The sequence below is a fragment of the Oreochromis aureus genome, linkage group 2 (assembly GCF_013358895.1).
Source record: "Oreochromis aureus strain Israel breed Guangdong linkage group 2, ZZ_aureus, whole genome shotgun sequence".
Lineage (NCBI taxonomy): Eukaryota > Metazoa > Chordata > Actinopteri > Cichliformes > Cichlidae > Oreochromis > Oreochromis aureus.
This window is the reverse complement of record NC_052943.1, coordinates 2,992,591-3,020,194: the sequence shown is the minus strand read 5'-3', so window position 1 is coordinate 3,020,194 and position 27,604 is coordinate 2,992,591. Positions and strand designations below refer to the sequence as shown.

General features: G+C 41.2%; 2 protein-coding genes across 2 annotated transcripts; one reads left to right on the top strand and one right to left on the bottom strand.

The window, feature by feature from the left end:
- Positions 1-435: 435 nt before the first annotated feature.
- Positions 436-27,604, bottom strand: LOC120441184 (palladin-like). The gene is made up of 9 exons (XM_039615288.1): positions 27,460-27,604; positions 19,544-19,576; positions 19,119-19,299; positions 18,854-18,916; positions 18,588-18,729; positions 2,252-2,275; positions 1,186-1,305; positions 900-1,101; positions 436-508 (listed from the first exon to the last, which is right to left on the bottom strand). The coding sequence occupies exons 2-9, from the start codon at positions 19,549-19,551 to the stop codon at positions 496-498; spliced, it is 753 nt and encodes a 250-aa protein (XP_039471222.1). The 5' UTR covers positions 19,552-19,576; positions 27,460-27,604; the 3' UTR covers positions 436-495.
- Positions 5,990-8,186, top strand: LOC120441182 (ERC protein 2-like). Its single transcript, XM_039615279.1, has one exon. It carries the CDS (start codon positions 6,588-6,590, stop codon positions 8,079-8,081), a length of 1,494 nt encoding a protein of 497 aa, XP_039471213.1. The 5' UTR covers positions 5,990-6,587; the 3' UTR covers positions 8,082-8,186.

The window sequence follows — 27,604 nt, the reverse complement described above, 5'->3', positions numbered from 1 at the left end:
GTACTGTGCTGTGAAAAGTGTTTACCCACTTCCTGATTTCTTAAGTTTTTGAATATTTGCATGAAAATGGTTAAAAGGCCATTTCTAAGATTGTGGGACTGCAGCAAACCACAATGAGAGCCATTATCCACAAATGGAGAAGACTTGGAATAGTGGTGTACCTTTCCCTGGATTAGCTGGCCTACTTGTTATTCCAAGAGCGCATCAACGATGCATCCAGGAGGGCTCAAAAGAAACCAGAACAACATCTAAAGAACACAAAGGCTCATCTCCCACTTGGAAAAAAAACAAACAAACCCATCTTGATGGGACTTTTAGAAAATATTCAGTAGAATAAACTTTTTTGCAAAAGTGTGAGTTCCGTTACATCTGGAATAAATCTAACACAGCATTTCATAAAATGATGATCCAACAGTCAAACACGGTGAGATGGTCTGGGGCTGCTCTGCTGCTTTTCAGACTTGCTGTAATTGATGCAACCATAAGTTCTGCTCTCTACCAGAAAATCCTGAAGGAGAACGTCTGGATGTCAGTTTGTACCTTGAACTTCAAGATGAGCTTAAACAGTCCATTCATCATCAAACACCCTCCCATGTAGCCAAATTAAAATAACTCTGCATAGAAGAGTGGGCCAAAACGTATCCTCAGTGAGACTCATTGTGAGTTATCACAAAAGCTTGATTGCAGTTTTTGCTGTCAGTAGTGGCACAAGCTTTTATTAGCTTCAGGGAGCAATTATTTGTTCACACAGAAAAAGTAAGTGCATTTTGTATTTACTCAGGTTATCCTTGTCTAATATTTACGTTTCTTTGATGATCTGAAATGTGTGATAAATATGCAAAAGCACTGCACTGCACTGTAGATACTGTTGGATGTTCATGAGACCATCATGCACTCACTCTGCAACAGGGATGTCATCTTCTAGAGCACTGTCAGGCCATTCAGGAGGAGGGAGGTTCATACTGTCTGACAGCCCTGGAGGAAAGTCTCCGCTGCTTGCTCTGGAGGACAAAGTCTCTTGTTGGAACATGGCCTCTTTATCTTGTCTAATAGAAACAGCTTCCTGATGAATGGCCTCGGCCTCCAACTGCTCGTCCAGGTCTGCATGTGGGGTGTAAAGTAACAGAGTCACTCTGTGAACATTTAACTGGACAAAATTGTGGTACGTACAAATGAACTTCCCACCGTCATAAACTTCCAGCATGGCCGAGCAGGAGACTGTGCCGAAGGTGTTGTGGACCACACACTTAAACAGGCCCGAGTCTTCAGGAAAGGCCTCAGTGATCACCAGCGTACACAGCTCCTCTGCAGGGGTTAACACAGCATCGGTAATCAAGACGCCAGGGCTGCATTTTCACACATGATCAAAGACGCACTGCTACTGGTTGTTATAGAAACACACCCCTATTATCAAATCAAATGGACTATATCTATTAAAGATGGAGGCCTTCTATGGTCTTAGACCAGTAGCACTGTTGTATAACAACATGTAAAACTCTCAGTGTTTCACTTTCTATTAGTGGAAAGAACTTTTCCACTCTCATCACAGAGAGCTGCTGCTATTGTAAGACGCCTCTTTGGTTTAACTACCTCACTTCGATCAGTACAGGAGACCTTGGGTAATGACTTTACCATTAAGAAGACTTAAAAACTGATGATTCAGATATGAGGCTCAAATTAATAGTTCATTGACTCTGGTCATGTGATCCATGCTTAGCAACTTGTAACACAAGCACCAGGAAGCACAAGGCTTAATACAATTTGCCTTCTTCTTTGCAGTTTTATCCCTCTTTAAACTCAATACCATAAACCATCCTGGGCCACATGTTTCACATCTCTGATCTTACAGGCTTTAGAAAGTTATTCAACTGTAAGGGTGAACATGCATTCTCTCGACACATAAGTAACTAAACAGCTGCGTAATGAGCGCTGATTGTGAAAATGAAAAATATTTCTCCAGCATTTACATCTTTAATCCACTTGGAGCCGCCAGTGTGCTGAAGTGCTGAGCGTTCTCACTCTTACTCAAGCCAACAACTTCTACTCATCCACATTTCCCAGTCATGAGTAAAAATGAAAAAAACAAAACAAAACAAAGAAAATTAAAATAACAACCAGGAAACATCACTTGTAGTAATTTCAGAGACTTCTTTTTTTTTTTTTTTTTGTATCTTAAAATGTCGAGTAGGTTTGACACTTTTGGGAAACCGCTTCTCTTTGAGTTTGAATGTAATTAACATCAGGTACTCACCCGGCACTGATGCAGAACTGGCCTCTGGAAAAATAAGGAAAGAGATGAGATCATTTCTGGAGAACTTACACGGTAATAATATTTTCAGAGTTGTATATATTGAATTCTGCTTCGGATAGAAAACATCTAAGCGCCTCTAACCTGACCCGCTGTGAGCTGTTAACTGTGCGATAAAAAGGTGTTTTCAGTGCAGGGTGTGGATCTTTACACACTCTTCAGAGGTGAGATGGAGGAGTGTATTTCTGCTTAATCTTTCATCCAAACCAGTTATTATAGTTTAGTATTTTCTAATTAGCTTTGATTTTGATTTTTTTGTATTCAGTTTAGTTGCATAGTTTCCAGAGTAGCTTTTCCTATGTCAGTTTAATTTTTATTGTTTGAAAATGTTTCATTTAGTTTCTACTAGTTTCAGTCTTTTAAAAAAAAAAAAAAAAAAAAAAGATTATTAAGGTTGCCTATGCAACAGCGCACTTCTTATTATTATTTATTCTTCCCAGCTCCAGCCTGAAATTTCTTCTGCTGTGAAAGATCTGATCATGTGTGAAATGTTCCTACGAAGCTCACCCCCGCAGCTTTGAAACAACCCCCACAGCTTGGAAACAACCCCCACATGTTATATCATTTCATGTGGCTCGATTGGGAATGGTGAGCTATGACTTTTGGTAGCGATGTTGCATGGTTTCTGCGAATTTCCAAAAAACTTCAGAATTTTTCCTAATTCATTTGAATAGGAAAGCACCCGAAAAAAAAGGCACCAACCCAGGTCACTTTGGAACCCTATCGCTCGGCAATACTTCATTTAAACTTCATATGGGTCACAAGACTTTGGACTAAAATTCATTGCAAGGATCAAGGAGGACTCATGATCTTCACCAGCAGCTCCCTCACAAGGAAATCTTCAGAGCTCCTCCGTAGGCCCGCCCCAGAAGAATGATAAACCCAGCATTTCATGAACACTGTGATGGAGACCTTTGCTTTGTATAATGTTATAAATATTTGGATAATCCTCAGAGGCTCCGGTCTTTTACATAAAGATATTATATTTAGTCGTGTAGAAAGTTATACATTTAAAAATATATGATCCTCTCTGGTTATTCTGGTATGAATGACTCTGAATTACTTTATGGTAAATAACACACTATTGGCAAAAAACAGTGAAAGAAATCCAGATCACAAGTTTTTAGTTCAACATACAAGTGATGACCTTTGACCTTCATCAGGTTTTATTTAATTGTGTCAGAGAAAATCTCATGTGCTCTTCATGCAGCTGAGTACATCAAGTGTTTATAACAGAAACTGTGCAGGTCTGAGATCAGCAGCTTTCTGAAACACCAAACTGAGGTCCTGTTAATGCTGATATATATAAATGGCCTGTATTTGTATAGCACTTTACTTAGTCCCTATGGACCCCAAAGCGCTTTACACTACATTCATTCACACACACACACATTCACACACTGGTGATGGCAAGCTACATTGTAGCCACAGCTGCCCTGGGGCGCACTGACAGAGGCGAGGCTGCCGGACACTGGCGGCACCGGGCCCTCTGACCACCACCAGTAGGCAACGGGTGAAGTGTCTTGCCCAAGGACACAACGACCGAGACTATATAGTGACACCGATACATGGGTGATTAATCCATTTGACTTTTTGTCTTTAACTTTATCAATAAAACAGCTGCAGCTTTCACTGAAAGCACATGTGGTACTTTAACCTTTGTACTGTTTTCATCAGTTAATTTTGCAGTTAACATGTGAACATGTTGAATGATCTGTCTGCTGTCACTGGGTGGCGCTGAGGTCTGAATCTGAGGGCAGCTCCTGTAATCACAAAGAGAACAGAACCATCACAAACTCAAATATAAAGTTTCTGTCAAATCTGAAATAAAGCTGATCGTTCCCTGTCCTCACACACTCAGGATCTGAAGTTCTTCTCTTACATTTTTTACGGCAGTGTCCTGTTATATTTTAGATAGCAAGGAGCAGACGGCCGAGTTTATTAAACTCCACCGACACAGCAGTGACGCAAATCTGAAGGCTAGACCGTCCCATTTCACAGCCTCGCACTTCCGGCCTTCTCGGTCTTCGAAGGACCCGGCCCATGTAGACCGCGAAGGCCGGGTCCTCTGAAGGATGCAGCCGATGTTTTGGGACACAGCCAGTGATTCGTTCGCTCTATGATTCAGCACAGGAGGGAGGGGGGTTAGTGAGTCCTGAGTGATTCGCTCGCTCTATGATTCAGCACAGGAAAGGAGGGGGTGAGTAGCTCAAATGTGCTGTTAGCATGTTAGCAGAGCGATGCTACTGTGAACGAGGAGCTATTGTCTTGATGTGAGCTTCTACTCAGGGTTTTTTCTTCCAGTTCAGAGCAGAAATGTTTTTGTTAAGATACTGGATGCTGTGTTTTTCTCCACAATTTTAATTATAAGCTAGATATATTGCTGCTAACAGCAACAGGGATGAGTCAGTGAGTCAGTTGGGCTTGTGAATCATGATTCATGAGTCAGTAAAGTGGTTCTCAAGTATTGAACGATTCGTTCATGATTCGCGCATCACTAGTAGCACGGTGGTGCAGCGTGTGATCTGGACACAAGCACTTGTAGAACTTTGGAAAGCTCATCCGAGCCTTTCCGATGTGGCCTCACAAAATTATCACGACCACAACAACCGTGAAAATAGTTGGATTTACATTGCTGCTCAATCACAGCTGCCTGATCAATGTTTTTCATTAGCAATTTAGCAAAGTTGATGGTGGTGGTGTGCGTGTCTGTGTGAGTGAAAGACAGAGAGGGAGAGCGAGCGACAGACTTTCTGTTATAACCTTCATTTTTATGGACGCACAGTGTGAGCACTAAGGTCGCATCAGAGCATCGGGCCGTATAGTGTGAGACCCTACATCGTGACCTGCGAACTTATAACCCCTGCGAGTCAATCGTGCAGTTTGAGCAGAAGCTGAATAACACGACTGGAAAAAAAAAATCGCACAGTGTATGCAGTGTTGCCAACTCCTCAGTAAGGAAAATCGCTATTGGCTGTACTAAAAGTCGCTAGAAGTCGCTAAATGACGTCATCGCCTAATTTGCATAATTGGTCATGCTAATGTAATTGTAACCTACGTTGGTGGAGAGAGAAATAACATCGTGGAAGAGACATAAAGTGAGTAAAAAACGTCCTAAATGCAGTTAGAATTTATTTAGAACTACAAATTAAATTTCTTTTAGTAATTATTGTTTTTTAATGTCACAATTCCAACCCTGCTCCTTCACCCGGGCTTGGACCGGCAAAAGTGACTCTGGTGGAGTTACTTTGTGTGTGTGTGTGTGTGTGTGTGTTTATAAGTAGTTTTAAACCTTGTGATCCACAAAACAGCATAAGAGTAAAAGAAGAACTGACTGCGTTACAGTCAGTGCGGGAGCAGCGGCTTCACTCATGCGTGATTCATTTGCAGTTTGGACGCATAGGTGTGAACATCTCCTGCCCTGATAGCAGCTGTAGGACGACTATCCTCCACCCGTGAGCGCTTTGGAACGGGCGAGGTGCCCACGGCAGCACCCGCTGCTTGTTGAGAGTAAAAGCAATACGCGCTTTCACGTCAAAAAGTCGTCATAAATAAGTTTCCAATAACACCAGAAAAAGTCGCCAGATTTGTCGCTAGTCGCTTTTTAGAAAAAAAGTCGCTAAGGCGGTCTGAAAACTCGCTAAATATAGCGACAAAGTCGCTAAGTTGGCAACACTGAGTGTATGCCCAGCTTAAGCTAGCTAGGTCTCAGGACCTAGCTGAGAACGTTAGTTACGGATTAGCTTACAAACACGTTTAACTTACCGGCGGGGCCTCGGATCCTTCTGTCGAGTAGTCCAGTTTACTGAAGAACACTCAGGCTGTCAGGTTAAAACAGTCGGTCGTGGTTTTGTAACTTAAAGCTGGAGCTCCTCTCAGCGTCCCGCTCTATCTGCTATTTTCGAACAGAGATACGCAAGTTTCTCCGTGACTGCAGCTGCCAGTCAAAGCTGTTATGATGACGCTGTACGCAAATTTAAAAGCGTTATAGTAGTAATTATAATCAAACTTATGGGAAAGGAGACATCTTGAACATAAATCGGTGTGATGAGAACTACTGATGATGAAAGAAAGAATCTTTGGAAAAATTATCTAACATCACGTGTTCATTGTGACATCATCATTACTCATCACATTCTATTAGGATTCCTTTGATCTGAAGTCTTTAAAAAGGATTCCTTTGATCTGAAATCTATAAATAGGACTCATTTGATCTTAACACTATATTGTAACCCAAACCCTGTGTCCATTTAGTTCTCACTGAACTTAAATTACAAAAATGGCTGCGTCTTCCTCCATTCCCAGCGACGTGATTGAAGATAATGAAAACCTTGTTCAGCAAGTCAAGGAATTAAAAGATGAGAACAAAAACCTCCAAAAAAGCATTGATGTGCTTCTCAAAGATTATGAGTTTTCTAAAAACAAGAAAAAAAGGGAACTACAGCTAGAAAATGAGAAGCTTGGCTCGGAGAATTTAGACTTGAACTATTGCATTTCCCATTTGCACTTTGAAAATCAAGCTTTGAGACAACAAGTTGAAGCAAAGGAGAATGCTTGTGAACAAAAAGATCAAGAATTGAAAAATGCCCTGGCGCAACTTAAAAGCTCTGAAGATTACCGTAAAGAATTCAAAGAGTATCTTGACCAGCTGAGCAAGGGTGTAGCTTGCTTGCTCGATGGCGTGAAAACAGAAAAGATGTCAAAATGCCTGAAAAATCATGATGCAAATGAAAGCACATGTGAGCTGCAAAGCAACTTTCAGCAGGAAAAAGATCAAATGCGTCATGAAATCCTGGCTCCTCACTTTGATCTTCAGGCAGAAACAATAATGAAGAATTTCAGAGCACTTGAGATAAACTATTGTATGATGAAGCAGGAAAATGAATGTTTCAAAAAACATAATCAGGATCTAAAGGAAGAAGTTGAAGCCAAGAACAGTGCTCTTCAAGAACAAGCTCAAGAGCTTCTATCTATTCTGGAACAACTCAAAAGCTCTGAAGATGACAAAAATAGAATTAGGCAATATAACAAAGCTCTGGAACTGGAAGTCCAGGAGCTTAACAAAAAGTTGGCTGATTGTCAGAAGGAAGTGAGACAAAATGAAGAGGCTCTGCAAGAAAAAATGCACCATAGGCATGAAGAGTATGAAATGGAGAAGCTGACATTGCAGCAAAAAGTTGAAGATCTCCAAAAGGACAACCAGGCGTTCAGATTACAAAATGATGCTGCAATACAGAGCATGTGTGAGCTGAAGGAAAATTTTCAAAAGGAAAAGGATGAAATGAAACAGCAAATCCAGGCCCTCCAAAATGACATCCATGAGGCAAACGAAACCCTGCAAAATTTCAAAGAATTTAAGGAACTGTATGGTGAGATAAAGCAGGAAAATGAGTGTCTGAGCAGTCAAAACCAAGGCCTGAAGCAAGAAATCGAAGCAAAAAACATTGCTGTTCAGGAAAAAGTTAAGGAGCTCAAATGTATTCTGCAAGAACTCAAATCCTCTGAAGCTGACAATAACAGAATACAGCTTGATAAATGTGAACCTCAGCTCACACCTAAATCTAATGAGTCAATTGAAAAGGGAGAGAGGATCAAAACAAGCAAAAATACAGACCTAGAGGAAAAAAATAAGGACAATACCACAAAAAGTTCATCTCACATGGAAACTCCACAAGAACAGACAGACAGGGCGGTGAAGGAAGAGGATCAAGGGGGATGGATAACATGGCTCCGAGGTGCTGCCTTGCATTTTGCTCTTTCTCACTACAACTAGGCCTATTACTGAAAGGCAGTTTGCAGTAAGGCTCAGGCTGCTTGGGAACTGAGCATTTCTTCTCCACTCACATCTTTCGACTTCCCATTTCTATACACCACTACAACTGCTTGAAGACGTTTCACCTCTCATCCGAGAAGCTTCTTCAGTTCTAAGGTCAAATGGCCGAGAGTCCCAGATTTAAACTCAGTGGGAGTATCCCCCCCAAAGAGGGACAAAGGACCCCCTGGTGATCCTCTAATCACATGCGCCCAGGTGTGAAAGCGGGTGTGGGACCTAATCAGCCAGGGTTTCGGGTGAGCCCATTGTGAAACCTGGCCCCACCTTGTCATGTGAATTCCTGAGGTCAGATGGCCCAGAATGTGAGTGGGCGTTAAGGCGTATGGGGAGGGAACTCAAAACTGGATTATAGACGGCAGACAGTTGGTGTCGTAAACCACCGCCTCTGTTCAAAGATGGTCGCTCACAGTGGACATAGATGGCCTCTTTCACTCCTCTTTCAAACCATCTGTCCTCTCTGTCCAAAATGTGAACATTGGCATCCTCGAAAGAGTGACCTTTATCCTTAAGATGCAGATGGACTGCTGAGTCTTGTCCTGTGGAGGTGGCTCTTCTATGTTGTGCCATGCGCACAACAAGTGGCTGTTTGGTCTCTCCAATGTAGAGGTCTGGGCATTCCTCGCTGCACTGTACAGCATACACCACGTTGTTAAGTCTGTGTTTTGGAGTTTTGTCTTTCGGGTGAACCAGTTTGTGTCTGAGTGTGTTGCTGGGTCTGAAGTACACTGGGATGTCGTGCTTGGAGAAAACTCTCCTGAGTTTCTCTGATACACCGGCTACATAGGGGATGACAACGTTGTTGCGTCTGTCTTTCTTATCCTCCCTCGCTGGTGTCTGATCTTCTTTTCTGTGCCTCTTTGCTGACTTTATGAACGCCCAGTTCGGATAACCGCATGTTTTCAATGCTTCCTTTACATGTGTGTGTTCCTTCTTTTTCCCTTCAGGCTTAGAGGGAACATGTTCTGCCCGGTGGTGTAGGGTCCTAATTACTCCAAGTTTGTGTTCCAGAGGGTGATGGGAGTCAAAGAGGAGGTACTGGTCTGTGTGTGTGGGCTTCCGGTAAACTTCAATGTTGAGGTTGCCATTCTCTTCAAGGTGCACAGCGCAGTCCAGGAAAGGCAAGCAGTTGTCCTTTGTGTCTTCCCTGGTGAACTTGATGTTTTTATCCACAGCGTTAATGTGCGCAGTGAAGGATTCTACTTCTTGTGTCAAGTTCACCAGGGAAGACAGTTCCCTCTAAGCCTGAAGGGAAAAAGAAGGAACACACACATGTAAAGGAAGCATTGAAAACATGCGGTTATCCGAACTGGGCGTTCATAAAGTCAGCAAAGAGGCACAGAAAAGAAGACCAGACACCAGCGAGGGAGGATAAGAAAGACAGACGCAACAACGTTGTCATCCCCTATGTAGCGGGTGTATCAGAGAAACTCAGGAGAGTTTTCTCCAAGCACGACATCCCAGTGTACTTCAGACCCAGCAACACACTCAGACACAAACTGGTTCACCCGAAAGACAAAACTCCAAAACACAGACTTAACAACGTGGTGTATGCTGTACAGTGCAGCGAGGAATGCCCAGACCTCTACATTGGCGAGACCAAACAGCCACTTCACAAGCGCATGGCACAACATAGAAGAGCCACCTCCACAGGACAAGACTCAGCAGTCCATCTGCATCTTAAGGATAAAGGTCACTCTTTCGAGGATACCAATGTTCACATTTTGGACAGAGAGGACAGATGGTTTGAAAGAGGAGTGAAAGAGGCCATCTATGTCCACTGTGAGCGACCATCTTTGAACAGAGGCGGTGGTTTACGACACCAACTGTCTGCCATCTATAATCCAGTTTTGAGTTCCCTCCCCAGACGCCTTAACGCCCACTCACATCTTGGGCCATCTGACCTCAGGAATTCACATGACAAGGTGGGGCCAGGTTTCACAATGGGCTCACCCGAAACCCTGGCTGATTAGGTCCCACACCCGCTTTCACACCTGGGCGCATGTGATTAGAGGATCACCAGGGGTCCTTTGTCCCTCCTTGGGGATACTCCCACTGAGTTTAAATCTGGGACTCTCGGCCATTTGACCTTAGAACTGAAGAAGCTTCTCAGATGAGAGGTGAAACGTCTTCAAGCAACTTAAAGAAGTCCAGACGCTGTTTTCTTTGCAAACTCCTTTGACTACGATGACCTGGATGACTGAGAACCTTCACAGACACCACTACAACTCTTTCCCCTCAACCCCCATAGACAGTATAGAATATAGACCAGGGGTCCCCAATCCCAGTCCACGAGGGCCGGTGTCCCTGCAGGTTTTAGATGTGTCCTTGATCCATCACAGCTGATTTAAATGGATAAATTAACTTCTCAACATGTCTTGAAGTTCTCCAGAGGCCTGGTAATGAACTAATCATGTGATTCAGGTGTGTTGACCCAGGGTGAAATCTAAAACCTGCAGGGACACCGGCCCTCGTGGACTGGGATTGGGGACCCCTGGTATAAAATATTGATATAGCTACAGTAACATCATCCATTGGTCTCTGAAGTCCCATTTTGTAGCATCAAGATGAGCATTATTACTGTTGCCATCTTGATTGCAAAAACCAGATGTGATAAGGTGGGGTGGATGAAGAAAGAAAGCGGTTTTCCTATAGATTTCTAGAGGTTTGCATCAGGCTAGCTGTTGCCATCTGGTAGACTTCAGACCGAATGTACACTTAGGGTTCTTCTGTATTGCTTCATGTTTCCAACGAACAAGCTCTTTTCATGTTTTATACTGTCTATGCCCCAACCGGTCGCGGAAGATGACTGCCCCTTTCTGAGCCTGGTTCTTCTGAAGGTTTCTTCCTGTTAAAAGGGAGTTTTTCCTTCCCACTGTCGCCAAGTGCTTGCTCACAGGGGATCGTTAGATTGTTGGGGTTTTCTTTTATATTGTAGGGTCTTTACCATGCAATATAAATTTCCTTGAGGCGACTGCCTATGAATTAGCCTCAATTAACCAGTGGTCATATTCCATACCCAGCTATTTATCAACCATCATTTGCATTCTATATTCCAAAGGGTTGAATCTGTTCATCTCGACATGGCATTTTCATTGGGAGAAATGTTTCGTCACTCATCCAAGTGACTGAAGGAGAACTTTTCTCCCACTGAAAACGCTACGTCCAGATGAACAGATTCAACCTTTTGGGATTTACTTACCTGGATAACTGAGCATGCATCAGTGCATTCTATATTGTTTTTCCATTTTCTTTGTATGGTTGATTATACGATTAATGGAGATTTTCTTCATTTTCTTGAACTAGGTTGGAAACTGTTCTTAGCATGAGCTTTAATTAATATAATTTGCTGATTAAAAAAAAGAAATTGTGAAACAATTTAGAGCTTTGTACGGTTTGATTATTAGATTGTTATCAAAAGGTTTGGAGAATATGCTACTTTAATGAGACAGTGTGTCCTTATCTGTATCTGTGGTTTTAAGGTTGTTCTGTAGCCCACTTTAGTTGCATGTCTGTAACTTTAAATCTTTAAATTAACTTTAATGTATTTGCTCTTTGGCTCTTTCTCTGTTCTCTTAGAAGAGACTCTTACAATTTACAAATTGCTCTTCATTTAGTATCACTCTGTCTTCTATTTAAGCCTAATTGAGCAAATATGTATCATTTTTATTCAATGTTTTCATGAAAGCCTTATTTGTACTTAATACTATTGGGGAGAACATAGATGCAAGTTTGAAATCTTTTTTCCTTCACAATGAAAAATGGCTAAAAGCCATTGTGCCATCTTAGCCAGCTCGTTATCAACAATCTGTTTGCCTGGGATTATTTGGTTTGGAGGCCATGATATACCTGATTTTTGCAGATGACATTGTGATCTAGAGAGTCTCCCATTCATTTGAATGGGAATGCATCTGAAAAAAAAGGCACGAACCCAAGCCACTTTGGAACCCTACTGGCAATAGTTTATCGCAGGAACATCATTCAAACTTTATACAGGTCACAAGATTTTGGACTTTTATTGACTAAAGCCATGTTTTCATGTCTTTTACAGTTATTTCACAAGAGCAGTTTAAATTTTTTGAAAATTGTGATTTTTCATGAAATTTTCCAGCCACTGAATGGTCATGTGACCTACTCTAAAACCAGAGTGCGGAGCATAATTAAAAAAGAAATCTCTTTCTTTCCTACTCAAACCTTTTGCCCTACATGTCTAATAAAACGTAGCTATATCAAAATGTAGCTCTATTTGCCCTCTTTCATTCAGTGTCATCCTCACTGAGATAGGAGTAATGGTTTTCTCATCAAAGCGCAGCCTCCTCCCTGTCTGTCCCCCATAGAGGCCCATTTAAAACGGCTCCCAAATCTCGGCTCAAATTTAAAATTGGGGGGTCTTTACACTGTCACCACATCAATATAATAAACTCTAAAGATATGAAAATTTAATATTTTGTAGACTGGAAGTGGCTTTCAGTCACAGTGAAGGAATTTTTGCGATACAACTTATAGTTTCCTCTAGGCAGTAGCGGTTTTAGATACGGGCGGTTGCCCGGGGCAGCATGGTGGTGCGGGGCGGCGTCACGGGCATCGGCAAAAAAAAAAAAAAAAAAAAAAATTGCTCGTACTGATGCTGCCCCGACGGCAGCCAGCGCATACTGGGAATGGCATAGGCACCGATCGGGTTTCTATCGCCCATTTGCGGGGAGTACACTGTAAAACAGGGGTGGGCAATTCCAGGCCCCGAGGGCTGGTGTCCCTGCAGGTTTTAGATCTCACCTTGGGTTAACACACCTGAATCACATGATTAGTTCGTTACCAGGCCTCTGGAGAACATCAGGACATGCTGAGGAGATAATTTAGCCATTTAAATCAGCTGTGTTGGTTCAAGGACACATGTAAAACCTGCAGGGACACCGGCCCTCGGCGCCCACCCCTGCTGTAAAATGTAATATTGTGTTTAATTAAAAATATTAAATAGGCTGAACTCAATTTTTATCAATTTGTTATTAGAACTCAATTTAAATAAGTTACCAGTACTTTTTATGCAAAAACGCTGATAAACTCCATTTATTTGAGTTGTCTTAACTTAGAAAAACTAAGTAAGCTGGAAGTTTTGCTTCTCAGAGCGGAAGGATGAAAGATGTGGTTTGAAAATGCCACGTGACTACCGTCCTCCTCCCTCTCGGATCAGTCCGCATGTTCACGGTGCATTTTTATGGACTATGTTGAGCAAACCTGGAGAAGCGCCAGCTCAAGATATTATTGTTGTCATTGCTGTGGATCTTTACCTGATACACTGACTTGGTGAGTAAATGTTTACTCTTATTCAAACTGATTTTGTGGCTTCTCTTAGTTTAGCACCAGGTTTAAAATCTTGCTAGCTAGTTAGTGTTAGCCTAGCGTTGCTGCTGCCGCTGGGCTCATGTTACTTAAAAATTAACACCACAGCCTTAAAAACCTTACATAAAACTATGTGGTGAAATTTTCTGTTGATTGTTTGAAATAAATAAGTGAGATAAGAGCCCAGACAAAATTCTTCGGGAGGTGCAGCCATTAGGGGTGGGGTAGGTGTGGGATGTGGGGGGTGGATAACAGAGCTCCAAAAACGTGGAAGCACTTTTGCAAATATGTGATATTTTGATAAATTAAGTAGATATTTGAGCATTACATAGCTACATTGTCGCCTGAAAATATCGTAAAAGGTTATTTTGTGACCCAGAAAGGGTAGTCTGGGGAAAAGGAGGATCGCATTTGTCGGCCACGGTTGTCGGAGCCTGTGCGCACTTGTAAGCGCCGGCAATGGCGGAGGAGCGCCGCTGAAAAACTTATTACTTTTTCTGGGTCACAAAATAAACTTTTAAGATGTTTTCAGGCGAGAATGTAGCTGTGTAAATTTCAAATATCTGCTCGATTTATCAAGACATCACATATTTGCAAAAATGCTCAGACGTTTTCGGAGACGTCTATTTTTTTTGTCATGCTTTGTGGCAGCTTTAGAACATCTGTAGCATCTATTAATGTCAAATCTAGCCTTTATTTAAGAACATAAGCAAACTCTATGTTACAATGATTGCACAGCCATTAAGGATCAAATCAGTTTGAAAAATGTTCTGTTTTTTCTCCCTCTGCTTGCTTCTTACTGTCTTTGAGGCTCGGACCAGCACTCCTGCTGTTGGACAGAAAGACATCAGTAAGTATTTTGGTTTTCCAATATATTAGCAACTGTCAGTGACATTTATATTAATCAGGCTGAACTTTAATCATACTTTAGATCAGCCTGTTTTACTTATTGTTTTATTTGTGCTTTGGTTTGGGGAAGTTGTTTCTTTACTGATCTTTTCCTGTCTTCTGTTATTAGACTTGAGATATGACTGCACTGTGCTGTTGCTGGTGACCACAGTTAATTCTACAAGACATGCTGTGCAAGTAAAAAAACAACAACAGTTTGGTCTGCATTTCTTGAAAGATCACATCCCCAAACTTAGTTTAGAGGGTCTACACTGTATATAGTGAAGTCTGCAAGTTTTCTAACAGCAAAATCTGTTTTGTGCCCAAAATCATTTTGCACATCATTAGAATGAAAGTTATTGGCCATGTTTGCAAAGCCCTTTTTAAAATGATGCTTTCATGACATTATTGTGTGTTGGGTGGTGGTCAGGGCTATCCAGACTGACAATTTGGGACATTGAAAGTCACCTCTCCGGTGGGAGGGGCCTGAGATCGTCTAAATTGGAGTCTGTTTTATACCAAATGCAGAAAAAAATGTTTTAAGAAAGCAATTAAGTTCATGTTCCAAAAAATATGATTGTTTGCTTGCAGGACACCAGGAGAGATGAGTCCTCCGTCACAGATGGTGTGGTCAGTGAAGATGGTCGCCTGCAGGTTCAAGCTCATTGCATCTCCAACCCACATCCACTGCCACTGTACTTAAGGGAAGTTAAAGACTTTCTTCTGCACCTACATTTGGATCACCTCGATCCATGACAGTCATTCAGGCAGTAATGCCTGGACTGGAAACAAGCCATCCTTAAAATAATACAACATTCCAGCTGCTGTGTTGGAATGGAAAACAAATGTGTTGTTTAAATTAGAGACTGCACTTGTGACAGAACAATAAATATTTTATTTTGATTATATAAGTAATGTAAGTACAAAACAAACTGTGGCAGACCTAAACTTATTTTCAGAATAATTAAATCTGAGACTTTGTTTCATTGTAAGATTATAACAGTGATGGCAATATAATTGTTTGTTGTTCAGCAGAACAGTGTCCAGTATGTTGGCTGTTATACTTTGTTGTGTTTGAAAATAAAAGTTGGGCTCATTTTAACATCATTACAAAAAGTGTTGTTAATTATTTTAATCATATTCAGGTTACCACAAATTGTTTTTTCATTTAGTTGAACTTAACATGTTTGTCAGTAGGTAAACAATCAGTATTGTACAGTCAGAAATATCAAGTTATTGTTAATACTGCAGACTTGCAATGAATAAGTTGTCCTAACAGTCATCTTAAGTAAGCTTTACTTAGTTTTTTTGAGGCAACGAGTTTCCATAATTTTTTTGAGTTCTGGGAACTAACAAGGCTGTACAGTGTACTCAAAATGAGTAAGTTGCCCTAACTTGGTCATCTTACGTAAACTTGATCCAATTTTTTTGAGTTCTGGGAACAAATGAGCTTGTACAGAGTACTCAAAGTAAATAAGTTGTCCTAACTTAGTCATTTTTAGCTAAGCTTTACTCAATTTTTTTGAGGCAACGAGTTTCCATAATTTTTTTGAGTTCTGGGAACTAATTAGATTTTACAGTGTAAGGGCGCCCTCCGTTTGCGAGGTGTGCCTGCTGCTTGCGGCACAGGGAGGAGAGGGCGGGGTGGCGGGGGATTCTGACCGGCTGGAGCAGCATCAGCATCTAATAACCAACTCGCAAAATAAAACAAAATTAAAACAAACCAACAAACACGAAAACACCAGACATTATAAGACAGACTTATAATTTGCACCGATGTTTTTCTATACATGAAAAGTGAGCGCGAGAGCCCTCAGTGCGCCTGCTCGCTGCTGAAGTCAAAGTAAACTTTGTCTTCTCCGCTACATACAGTCCAGCATATATAGAGACGAGATGACGAGGCTCCAGTTACAGCAGTGCAAGTAAACAAACAATAAATATAAGAAGAGTAAGAAAATAAATATACACTTTAGGACTCGGGGTAAAGGGATCAATAACAATTAATAATTTACAGTTTGACGATTTAAAGTCTCACACACAACCCGTCGAAAGGGGAGGGTGGGCTGCTGCTTCCAAATAGAGTACATTTCATTCATAATGTTGTAAATCCAAGCCCATTATGTATTCATGATTTGAATCCTGGGTTGTGTGAAATCTCAGAAATAAACCTTAGACAAAGTGAATCTGTGAACTAAGGTGTAGGTCTATTAGGTTATGTTGTGGCGATCCTCGGGATGAGGGATGGGTGTTCATACTGGAGTGCAACATTAAAACCAATGGAAGATGGACAAGAAAAGTTCAAAGCCATCAGGTCCTCAGTTTAGAAAAAAGAGAAAAGAAGAGGAGGAGAAACGAGCAAAAGATACAGGTAAGCAGATGTGTCATTGGATAATGGCAGGTCATCCTGAAACAATCAGAATCAGAATACTTTATTAATCCCTAAGGAAATTATGTGGGTTACAGTTGCTCCAAGAAGAAATGGTAAAAATAGCAACAGTAACAGACTAAACTCCAAACAATACATTATGTTACAGATTTTAATATTAATTATTCATTATCAATTGTTGATTTTTCCTGTTCTCATTGTATGACGAATTATGATGGCTGTTTGTTAGCAGTTTGCATACTATGCATAGTCTCTCTCTCTTCATATGTGTGTGTGTGTACAACAGTTTTATGTTAATGTACAATCCTTAATATGTTTTGTGGGTGGGTGGGGCAGAGGGAGTGTTCGCCCAGGGCGCGAAACAGGCTAGGACCGCCACTGCCTCTAGGAAAACGTGTTTCAGAGCTTAAATCGTGTTTGCCCCGTGTGTCTGACCCCAAGGTGCAGAAGAGTGTGTGTTTCATCACCCCCCCCCCCGCCACTCACAGGAGTTACTATCTGGTCTTTAAATCTGACATCATTAGCCATGTCCGGGCCCAAACGCTGCTGCAGGTCCCAAGGTCAAATGATCACTGCAGCTTTACTGAGAGTTGAAAACTGTCTAAATTCTTTCATCTTTAATAAAATGATCAGTGTTGCTGCTTTACCAGGTGTAACAATTAAGTTTAACATCCAGGCATCCATGAAAACAGGATTTATTACATTTAACTGAGTTAGAAGTTAGCAGGAAGTTAGCTCGCTAGCTTCCATCTAAATATAATATATCAAGTTCTGACTGAGGGATTTAAGTAACAAATTAAGACGTACAGCTCTGCTATCACTTCCAACATAAATGAAGACAGGAAACTAAACAGCAGTGACGTTTGTAGGGTTACTGAAGTTGGGCTAGCTGGTATATAATGATGTGCTACGTGATCGCTAGCGACACAGCTATGTTAGCATAACATAAACACAGTGAAGCTGGAGGATGAACGCTAACTTTTTTCCACTGGATAAAAGTTAACGTGAGGGTTCCCGATGGTTAGGGACAAATGCAATCGCATGGCAGGATGCTGTAAACGGACCAAACTTCAGTCAGGAGAACAACTGAGATAATCCATCCACAATACCAGGTTAGTCATTAATATACTGCTGCATGGGCTGGGCTGTAGTTACATCGGAAGGTTTAAAAACTGAGCTTTAAAATGAACAGTGGTAATAAAAACCAAGAGAGGCCGACAGGGATCACTGACTGGTTTTAGGGGCTTGTTGAGATTAAATAGAACAAGATACAAAGCATTAAAACATGTTAAAAACACAACAGCCTTATTAAATGCAGACTACTTTGGGCCCGGAAGCAGGATTCATCACGTCATCACTTAAAGACCGTATAGTAACCGGTCCTCACAGCTGTGTACTAATGACTGCAGGTGACTGATGACTCTGTTTAAAACTCAGCAGTTCTTTGCTTCAGTCATGTAGATCCTGATGTCTTCTGGCAGTAGCATAGGCAAACTCAAAATTTCTTCAGAAATTTTCGCTGTCTAGTTTTAATTACTATCTCTTATAATGGTATAGAGGGCACATGTTAGAACCACGATTTAGGAAAATCAGAGGAAGTATGAAAACACAGAAATTCTTGAAAGCAGTGTTGAAGGCACCCAAGTCTCTTTAAACACATCCATCAACACCTCATCAGGCGAACTGTACTAACAGATACTAAAACTAAGAACATTTCCTTTTTTTCCCCTAAAGTTTAGTTTTTAATTTTTATTTTAGTTACATAACATGTTTTCTTTTTCACATCTAGATTTAGTTCATAGCTTAGTTTAAGTTAAGTAGAAAACAAACACACTCACTCTTGCGGAGTATCCTAAAATCATCGGAGTCCAGTATTTGCTCATCCTCTCTGTACCACATAACCTGCAGGGGCGGAGTCCCCCTCAGTCTGCACTCCAGGACCACCAGCTGACCCTTCACCGTAGACATGTCGTGGAGACACTGGCAGAGGGAGCAATGATGACCATGATCAAGAGAAGGTATGACAACAGGTTCATATGAGTATGGTTTCTGATTTTCTTTGTGCACTTCCATGAACAAATACACAAATGCACATTTATTTTACCTTAACAAATGTGGGAGCCACTCCGCTGCCTGAATGCTGCTGGTTGTAGATGGGACTCTGAGTCTGGGCAAATGGAATAATACCATTCACCTAATTTGTTTGAAAATCATTTGGCATATCTATTTATTTATTTACAAAAAGGTCGCAACATTACAGGACATTAAAATGACATTTACCTATTTAACCAGTTTATCCCCATAACGAAACATACTCGCGTGTTTTATCGAATGGGGTGAAATGACTCATTTTAATTGGCTGCAATTACCCTTTGAGGGCTGACACACAGCGGCTGCACCAGGCTGGAGTGTCTCTGACTGAGGAGAGTGGAGGAGGAGGAGGAGACGGTGGAGGAGCAGGAGGAGAGCTCACGAGTGGAGGATGCAGCAGCAGAGGAGGAGGAGATGGTCAGAGACATGGTGCTTGTCTTCTTCTGCACCTTCTGGACTCTAAGCACCAATAATGAAATGAATAAATCTGTGTTTGGACGCTTCGTCGGGTTGTGAAGACATAAGTGTCTATACAGAGTCACACTGTGGGTTTTCTTTCCTTATTGTTAAGGACAAAAAGTAATAATGATCTTACAATCATTAGAAATTTAGAGTAAAGATTTAGGATAAAATTAGTTTAAATTGAGTCAAGTATTACTTATGGTTCATGAAAAGGAAACGTGTGTGTCAGTGTCTAACTTACTGTTCCATGTTCCAGGATGCAGTGACAGAGGTCCTGCAAAGACAAAGGGAGACTCTCAAACATGCTCTGCTGCAGTGTTGTAGAAATGAGTGTCTGCGGGTATGACTGAACACATACATTTCATTTTACAAATCACGTGCACAGGCTTTTAGCCACTAATAAGATTTAATCAAGAATTAGATTCCAACTCATTAAATCATATTAATTCAATGTTTTTTCCAACAGTTCGAAACAGGGTTACATTTTTGTTTGCTTCTGCACACGTGTCTGTGCTGAATTTGTGAGTTTACTCACAAAGGTGTGAATAGTCTCTAATTTGAAGGTAGTTTCATTTCGTTTAATAACCATGACTTAATACTTGGCTTAGAAACCCTTGTTGGTGAGCACAGTGGTGAGGTGTTTCATGTAGCTGTTCAGCAGGTTTGCACACATCTCAGGAGGGATTTTGGTCCACTCCTCTTTACAGAAACGCTCTAAATCCTTTAAATTTCTTGGCTGCTGCTCAGCAACTCAAAGCTTCAGGTTCCTCCATAGATTTTCTGTCAGACTGAGCTCTGGAGACAGACTCAGCCACTCCATGAAATTAATGTGCTTCTTCTGTAGCTACTCCTTTGTTTCCATGGCGGTATGTTTTGGGTCCGTATCAGGCTGGAAGACCCATCCATGACCCATCTTCAGTGTTCTGGCTGTGGGAAGAAGGGTCTGGTCCAGGATTTTATGGTTCATTGCTCCATCCATTGGCCCCTTAATGGGGCTTAGGCTTAGTGTAGTCAAGCTGTCCTGTACCATTAGCAGAAAAACAGGTTCAAACCCTTCACTGAATCATTTATATGTTCACTGGCAAACTTAAAACAGACCTGTACATGTGCCTTCTTGAGCAGGATGACTTTGTGTGCATCGCAAGATTTCAATCCATTAGAGCACACTGATGGTCTTTTAGTCCATTCCAGCCTTGTGCAGGTCTACAGCCTTGTCCTTGACATCCTTTGGCAGCTCTCTGATGTTGCCCGTGGTGATGGAGAGGTTGGAATGGAAGAAACTGATTATGTGGACGGGTGTGCTCTATACATACGAGTTGAGATCAAGCGAATGTGTAACTGATCGACTGGTAGGTTGATTGAGCCAATCTGTGGGAGCCTGTTCTGACTGCATTTTAGGGGATGAAATACTTCTTTCTGTCTTTGGTCGATAGCCTGTCTCTTTCCATGAAATTGAAACAAGCATAAAATTGAAAAACTATTCATTTCCTTGTAAGTGAGCAGACTTAAAAATTCAGCCACAGATCAAATAATTATTTGCCGGATTGTAAGCCTCTTTCTACTGTCTTTCTGTTTTTTTTTGTCATCCATCAAATAAGTAACACTTTTTTGGATTAATGCTGAACATGTAGGCCTATAAACAAAACTGATGCTGGCACTGGTATCAGTAAAATCTTAAAAGTTTTGAGAGCATCCTTGGCCAGAAAACAGCTCAGACAAATGCTTGAGATCAAAGCTGGTTGAGCCCCTGTTTAAAAAGACACAGAGTCGGGTGTTGATTAAAACATCATCTTGGCAGGACTGTACGTCACGTTTGGATCAGTGAACATGCACAAAGCCTATGTAATTATGAGATTTCACATCTAGTGAATGTTTAGACAGGTTTAATTTATAGACTGTATAAAAAAGATTAAATCTGCATTCTTCCAAATGGCCAGAATGGGGAGAATTATCTTACTGCAACAAGAAGACGTTTTGTTCAAATGATAGTAAAACAGATAATAAGGCAGGACAGAGCTACTTTGTAACTGACGAGTTACTAAAACGAGTGTGCAGTGCTGCCCGTTGCATGGTCACCTCCACCCCTCATTTATGATACTGTATCAACAACAAAAAAGATTCTGAACTCAAAGCTTCAAAACAGGATTTCACAACTACCGTATTTTCTGGACCATAAGCCGCTACTTTTTTCCTAGGTTTTGAGCCATGAGGCTTATACAAAGGTGCGGCTATTCTGTGGATTTTTCTTCCACCACTAGGGGCACTCTAACCAGAATTAGAATAAAAAACAAGATAGATGAAAAATCAATGCAAAGAAGAATACGCTACTTTTTCTTTAGCAGATAGAACACGCACAATAAATTACCAACTGGTAGTTATTTTCAAATCCTCGCCCCTTCATCATGGAAACCACACGAAGAAGTTCGTATGATGCAAGTTTTAAGTTGAAGGCCATCGATCTTGCTATCCAGGAGGGAAACCGCGCTGCTGCACGCAAGCTTAACGTCAATGAGTCTATGGTGAGACGCTGGAGGCGGCAGCGGGAAGAGCTCATGCAATGCCAAAAGTCGAGAAAAGCTTTCAGAGGACATAAAAGCAGGTGGCCTGAACTTGAAAATGTCCTGGAGGAATGGGTGAACACACAGAGAGCAGGTGGCCGAGGTGTATCCACTGTACAGATCCGACTGAAAGCCAAAACAATCGCCCGCGAAATGAATATTGAAGATTTCAAAGGTGGGACTTCATGGGTTTCAGCGAAGATGATTAAAGTGACTTGTGGTTTCAAATACAGGAAAAATGAAGGTAAATAAATAGCGGTTTTTTCCTCTTAGTTCTGTTCTGTTTTAATCAGCAAAGTTGCTGCCGTGTTAAAAGGCATTGTTCGGAAAGAATCTGTTCAAGTACACACATGTACATTTACAGTACAAAATCGTTCTGTACATGCAGTAAATATCTAATTTTTCATCATAGATATCTGCGGCTTATAGCCGGGTGCGGCTTGTATATCTTTTTTTAAAATGTTTTTAAAAATAGAGCAGATGCAGCTTATTTACAGGTGCGCTCTATTGTCCAGAAAGTACGGTAATTAACACACAACACGTTGTTTGCCTTGAATTCAATTTTAATTTTACAGCCACATTTGCCTCAACGCAAATTATATTGTAAGGGAAAGACCCTAAAGAGAAAACCCAGCATCAGACAATCCCCTCTGAGGAAGAGCTTGGCAAAGAGTGGGAAGGAAAAACTCCCTTTTAACAGGAAGAAACCTTCAGCAGTTATATTTAATACAGCTAAATTCAAGCTTGATTACATGCATTTCTATTGATCTGTTGTTTCTTTCAGGTGGTGATATACAGACACAGTAATGTTTTGTATTATTATTTATCATCCCCAAACAAATGAATGGTCACACACGCTTATGCAGACTCAAAGTTACACATGGAAACAAATAAGCTTAAACGCTTGAGCTCACATACTGGATTCCTCAAACAGGGCACCAAATCACTCGTGTACCAGGTTACTGTTTCTCCATCACTGTGTTTGGCAGCAGCATGGCCATATCAGAGCTAACTGAAGGTAGAAGGAGACTTACACCCAAAAGACTCCCTCAGATCTCAGCCTGCCAGCCTTGGGAGGTCTGTCTTGGTTTCAGAGAAGGAGCCTCCTGAGGTTCAGGTTTCTGGGCTAAATTAAACTTTGCCACCTCCTAAGCGCTGCACAGACTGTCTGAGCTGCGATAAATCAAAGCGTCTCCATGTCGAAGTCGCAGAGGTAAAGAAAACTCCCCTTTACTCTAGATTTATGCATTTAATTTATGCATTTAATCTACAACGATAAATCTGAGTTGGCTTACTATTTGTACTATTTGTGCTACATGGGGGTCACAGCAGTCACATAAACACAGCCTAAACAGTGTCTAAATGAGAGGATCACAGCTTAAGAAAGAAGAAACAACTAAGGCATGTATGACATCCGTGTGTACATCCAGTTTTCCCCTCACATAATCGCTCCAAACAGCTGTGTGTGCGCGTACTAAAGCCCACTGCTGATACAACAGCAACTGTTGCTAAACCCTTTGTATCAATTGTCTCTCTTACATAACTACAGAATTTGTGGCAGTGACAACAGGACACATTCATGCAGTGCAACAAATCCGCTACCTGGCAAGCAACAGATGGACAGAGGCACACAAGCAGTGGCAGCCAAGTTCAGTGATGTCCCAAACAAGGATCTAACGTTCATATTATCCGATGAGAGGCAAATCAAAGACATTGGCGACAGTGGCATCCTTTTTGCTTTAGTGTAGGTGAAGACTGAGCAGCATTAGACCCTAAATTTCCCATAATGCAACTTGCTGGTGTCTTCTCAGTATACCCTCCCTCCCTGGGTGTCCCATGTCGACTGTCATGCCTTCAGATTATTAAGTTTTTCTAAGTGCCTAAAGTTTAAAGTGAGACGAAAGGACGTCCAAACTGACAGAAGATGCTAAAACATGAATCCAAACATCATCACTAGATTGTCCAGAAGCTTATTGCCAGTTGGCCTTTAGCAGCCTCAAAGAGGAAAGATGCTACCCATCTCAGACCTCCTGTTTCCCTGAAGCCATACCCAGTAAAACATGGTAGAATTAGGCCCAGCTAGCCAGGAGTTCAGTGGGCCCCAACACCAGAGCCTCTGAATACAGTGACTGGAATATTTTTTTGTTTCAAAGTCATTTGACGTAATTGCTGTACTGTACACAAAGGATCTAAAGAACAAAGAAAGACACACCAAATCTAAAAGAACCACAAAACCATAACTTGCAAATTGATTCTTCTTTTTTTGCTGTTTCACTCACACATTTATACCCGAGTTCACGTTCGAGCCTGCTCTGCTTCTGTCATAAGTGAGTGTATATCAGCCCCTCACAGTTCTGCCTCTAGCTTCAACCTGTTTTTGGATCTACGGTCTAAGAAACACATTGTCCTACCACAAATATCTCCACACTCACCTGCCTGCAGGGCTATATTTGTCTGTGTGGTGAGAAGCATTAATACAGTATAATGCATATATAAATTCACACAACTTTAGACCAATCGTAGGTCCCTATTGCTGCAGACTGCTACTCTGAACATTTGCATGTAATTTGTCGATATGGCTTGCTAATGCGTATGGCACACGACTCTGTGTTGCTCATTGATGTGTCAATGAAGAATCATGGCTGGTATTTTTAACAGCATGTTGAGCCCACTGATTCTGTTACATGGGGAAAGAGGAAGATGGCTGCACTCTGTGTGAGTTCAATATTCCAGTAAGTGCATTTCCAGTGCACCTGTTCTCACCTGACAGGAGAAAGGCACCCTTTGGAGATGAGTCATGGTGATGGCTGTTTGTCATTTGATTTGCTATTAAACACGGTGAGTGGTGATAGTTAATAGGTGCCATAAAAGTATCCTCCTGCCTGTGTTATTAGCATAAATATCTATTTTATACACTAGCAGCATGTTTAGATGTGTCATTTACAGTCATCAAAGAAAACCGAGCTGTCCTGCAGTCGACGAGCAGATTCTGACAAACTGGAAACAGGAAGAAACAGTCAGCTTTGCTCATTTAAACAGATCCCTCATTGCAGCCCTGGCTGTACACAACATCATGAAGCTTTCAGCCACTAGCAGCTCTCAGCTGTGGACAGGAGTGGCACATTAGAGCAGAAATCCAGAATGAAGTGGACCGTGTCCAAATTAGCTAACACAGCAACCTTTATATAAACCTGTGGGCTTTGAAAAGTGCCCTCCAAAAATCTAGAGTAATATATTAGCTACTGAATGTAGGAGGTTTATAACAGGCTAAGCAAAATGCACAAACACATACATATTGTTAAACGTTTTCTATATGACCCATATGACGTATGTACCATACATCTCTGTGACCAGACCAAGACCACACCAGTAAAGAGAAAAGATACAAAAAGGTACACACTGTTGCTTTACTCAGCTATAATGATAAAAGTAGCATTACATTAGTGTCAGTTTATACTGTATATGGTATGATGTTTTGTCATAGCAGCAGGATATGACAATGAATTAAATTATATCTTCTCTAACAGCACAAACCTTGGTTCACGCCGGCAATTCTCTGAGACTGTTCAGATACAGTAGTAATTTAAGATAAATGCTATTATTGGTAATAATGGTTGTTTTGGTGTGTTACAAAATAAGTCAGAATTCAGAAATTTGAAGTTCCCAGTTGGAAATTTTTTATGGAATTCAGATTTCCTACTCGGAAAGAGCAGACCAACATACCCCGAGTTAGCAAACCAAGGTGGTAGCGCTGAACGTAAGCGGTAGTAAAACTGTAAACTTTTAATCTGTACTAATGTGTTTTAAAAAATTATGCTGTATTGCTAGTGATACCTAAATGTCTCTATCTTGCAAAGAACCAAAACAAATTACAAGTTATGACATCAAGTTCCGAGGTAGCGGGAACACTGTAGCGGGTTTCTAGCGGTGTGGCAGGTTAGCATGCTAACACTTGCTAATTAGAATTCAACAGAAAGTAAATTTTTTTCAGCTTAACTTTATAAACCAGTTTAATCAAGACACTTTCTATTGTAAGGTAAACACCCTACAGCATTAGAGAGAAATGCCCAACAATCAGCCAATTGTTGTATACCTGAGACTGGAATACTAACCAGAGCCGTATTTAAACATAACAGACTTACTGAAAAAAAGACCTGACACAGGACCTGAGAAAAGAATCGTAACTTTCAGTTTTCACTGATAAGCCTCTTTAGAAATGGAGGAAGTGGAAGGGTGACTGTGAAGAACCTGTTCTTAAGGAAGCAAAATTATCCACTTTCCTAGCAAAATATACAGCCATGAGGGGTGGCTTAAGACTTTTGCACAACAGTGTAATTTTCTGTGACTTATCCTGAATAAGTATTCTCTGTATAACAAGACAACTTTATTCATGCAAATGAATGTATAGGCTCCAGTTTGAGATTCAAATGTCTGTTGCAGCTTAATTTTTTAATCGAGACGCGATTTCAAAGGCCAACTCTTTGTAAAGGGACTACTGATGACAAAGACACATCACATTTTGAATTTTTTCAATTGCATCACTCCAGAAACCCTCCTAGCCCTCAACCTATGACTCTCCAATTCTCCTACCTCCTCAGCTTGGCTGTGCACAGGACCAATTTAGCACAGACTGGGTCACCTGATCTCTCTTTTGGCCAACCAGAACCCAGTGGCTGAACACAGTGTCACACAGGCATGCCAGGCTTGTACACACACAGAGCTCAAATTTGGCAGGTATGTCTTATGTTGCCTCACACTGCAGGACATATAACTGACACAGTTCCTTTTTTATTTATACCCTTTAAATTCCCCTCTTCATTTGCTGCACTGGATATCCAATGTGGATAGTTTGCACCAATGTCCTTGGGTTTGCCTATATACTTTTCAAAGATTAGCATTTTGCTCATTTAAAGATGTGCAACAGGATGTTCTCTTTTGATAGACGCCATTTTGTAACAGTAACTACAAAGAATCTTTGGTGGTGTCACTGGTAGCTGAAGGCAGCGAGGGGAAAGTAAGCAGGTAGATCAACAGATGGATAGGCAAGTAGAAGGGTAGGTTATTAGATAAGCAGGTAGGTAGAAAGCTACGTAGCTACATAGGTTGGTAGTTAGAATAATAGCGCGTTGAGGTTACTATTGTCAATGAAATATAGCTAGATAGCACATGACACAGCATATAAATTATAAATAACTTCAGACAGATCATCCCAGCTGTCCTCTTCCTTCTGACTGCAAACTCAGTCACTCCAGTACTGCCTGTAGTATCAGTAGCATGCAGTATCAGGATCCCATTGGCCATGGACCAAATGAATTACACCATTTGATTATCTGATTAACTTGACTTTTACTTTCTCTTTTCTTTGAATCCGGTTCGAAGCATACCACACATGCTGGACTCCCACTTTTGCAAAACTTTCTGGATGTCTCTACCAAAATGCTAAATGAAATGCAAGCTGGGTTGCACAAGTTCCTCCATGCTGTGATTGTGTGTCATATGCTTCTAGCTTAATTTAGACAAGCAACAGGCAGCTCTGCATCCTCAACACAATCTTTAATCCATCAGAAGCGAAGTTCCGCAAAAATATCCCCATCCTTACCTGTCTGCTCTATCCCCAGCAGGCTACAAAACCAAGAATAACAACAAATATATTGATCCAACAAGCAGAAAATCCAGATGCTAAAACCAAAACTGCTATATGACTGTGTGGCTGCCAGTCATGGCTTGGTCACTGGACGCTCCTT

What these genes read in the sequence shown, in the direction of transcription:
- LOC120441182 (XM_039615279.1), top strand. Translation starts at nt 6,588, where the DNA reads ATGGCTGCGTCTTCCTCCATTCCCAGCGACGTGATTGAAGATAATGAA.
- LOC120441184 (XM_039615288.1), bottom strand. An exon ending in TGGCTCCCACATTTGTTAAG is followed by an intron (nt 18,730 to 18,853) that starts GTAAAATAAATG and finishes TCCCTCTGCCAG; the next exon opens with TGTCTCCACGACATGTCTAC. An exon ending in TTTTAGGATACTCCGCAAGA is followed by an intron (nt 2,276 to 18,587) that starts GTGAGTGTGTTT and finishes TTATTTTTCCAG; the next exon opens with AGGCCAGTTCTGCATCAGTG.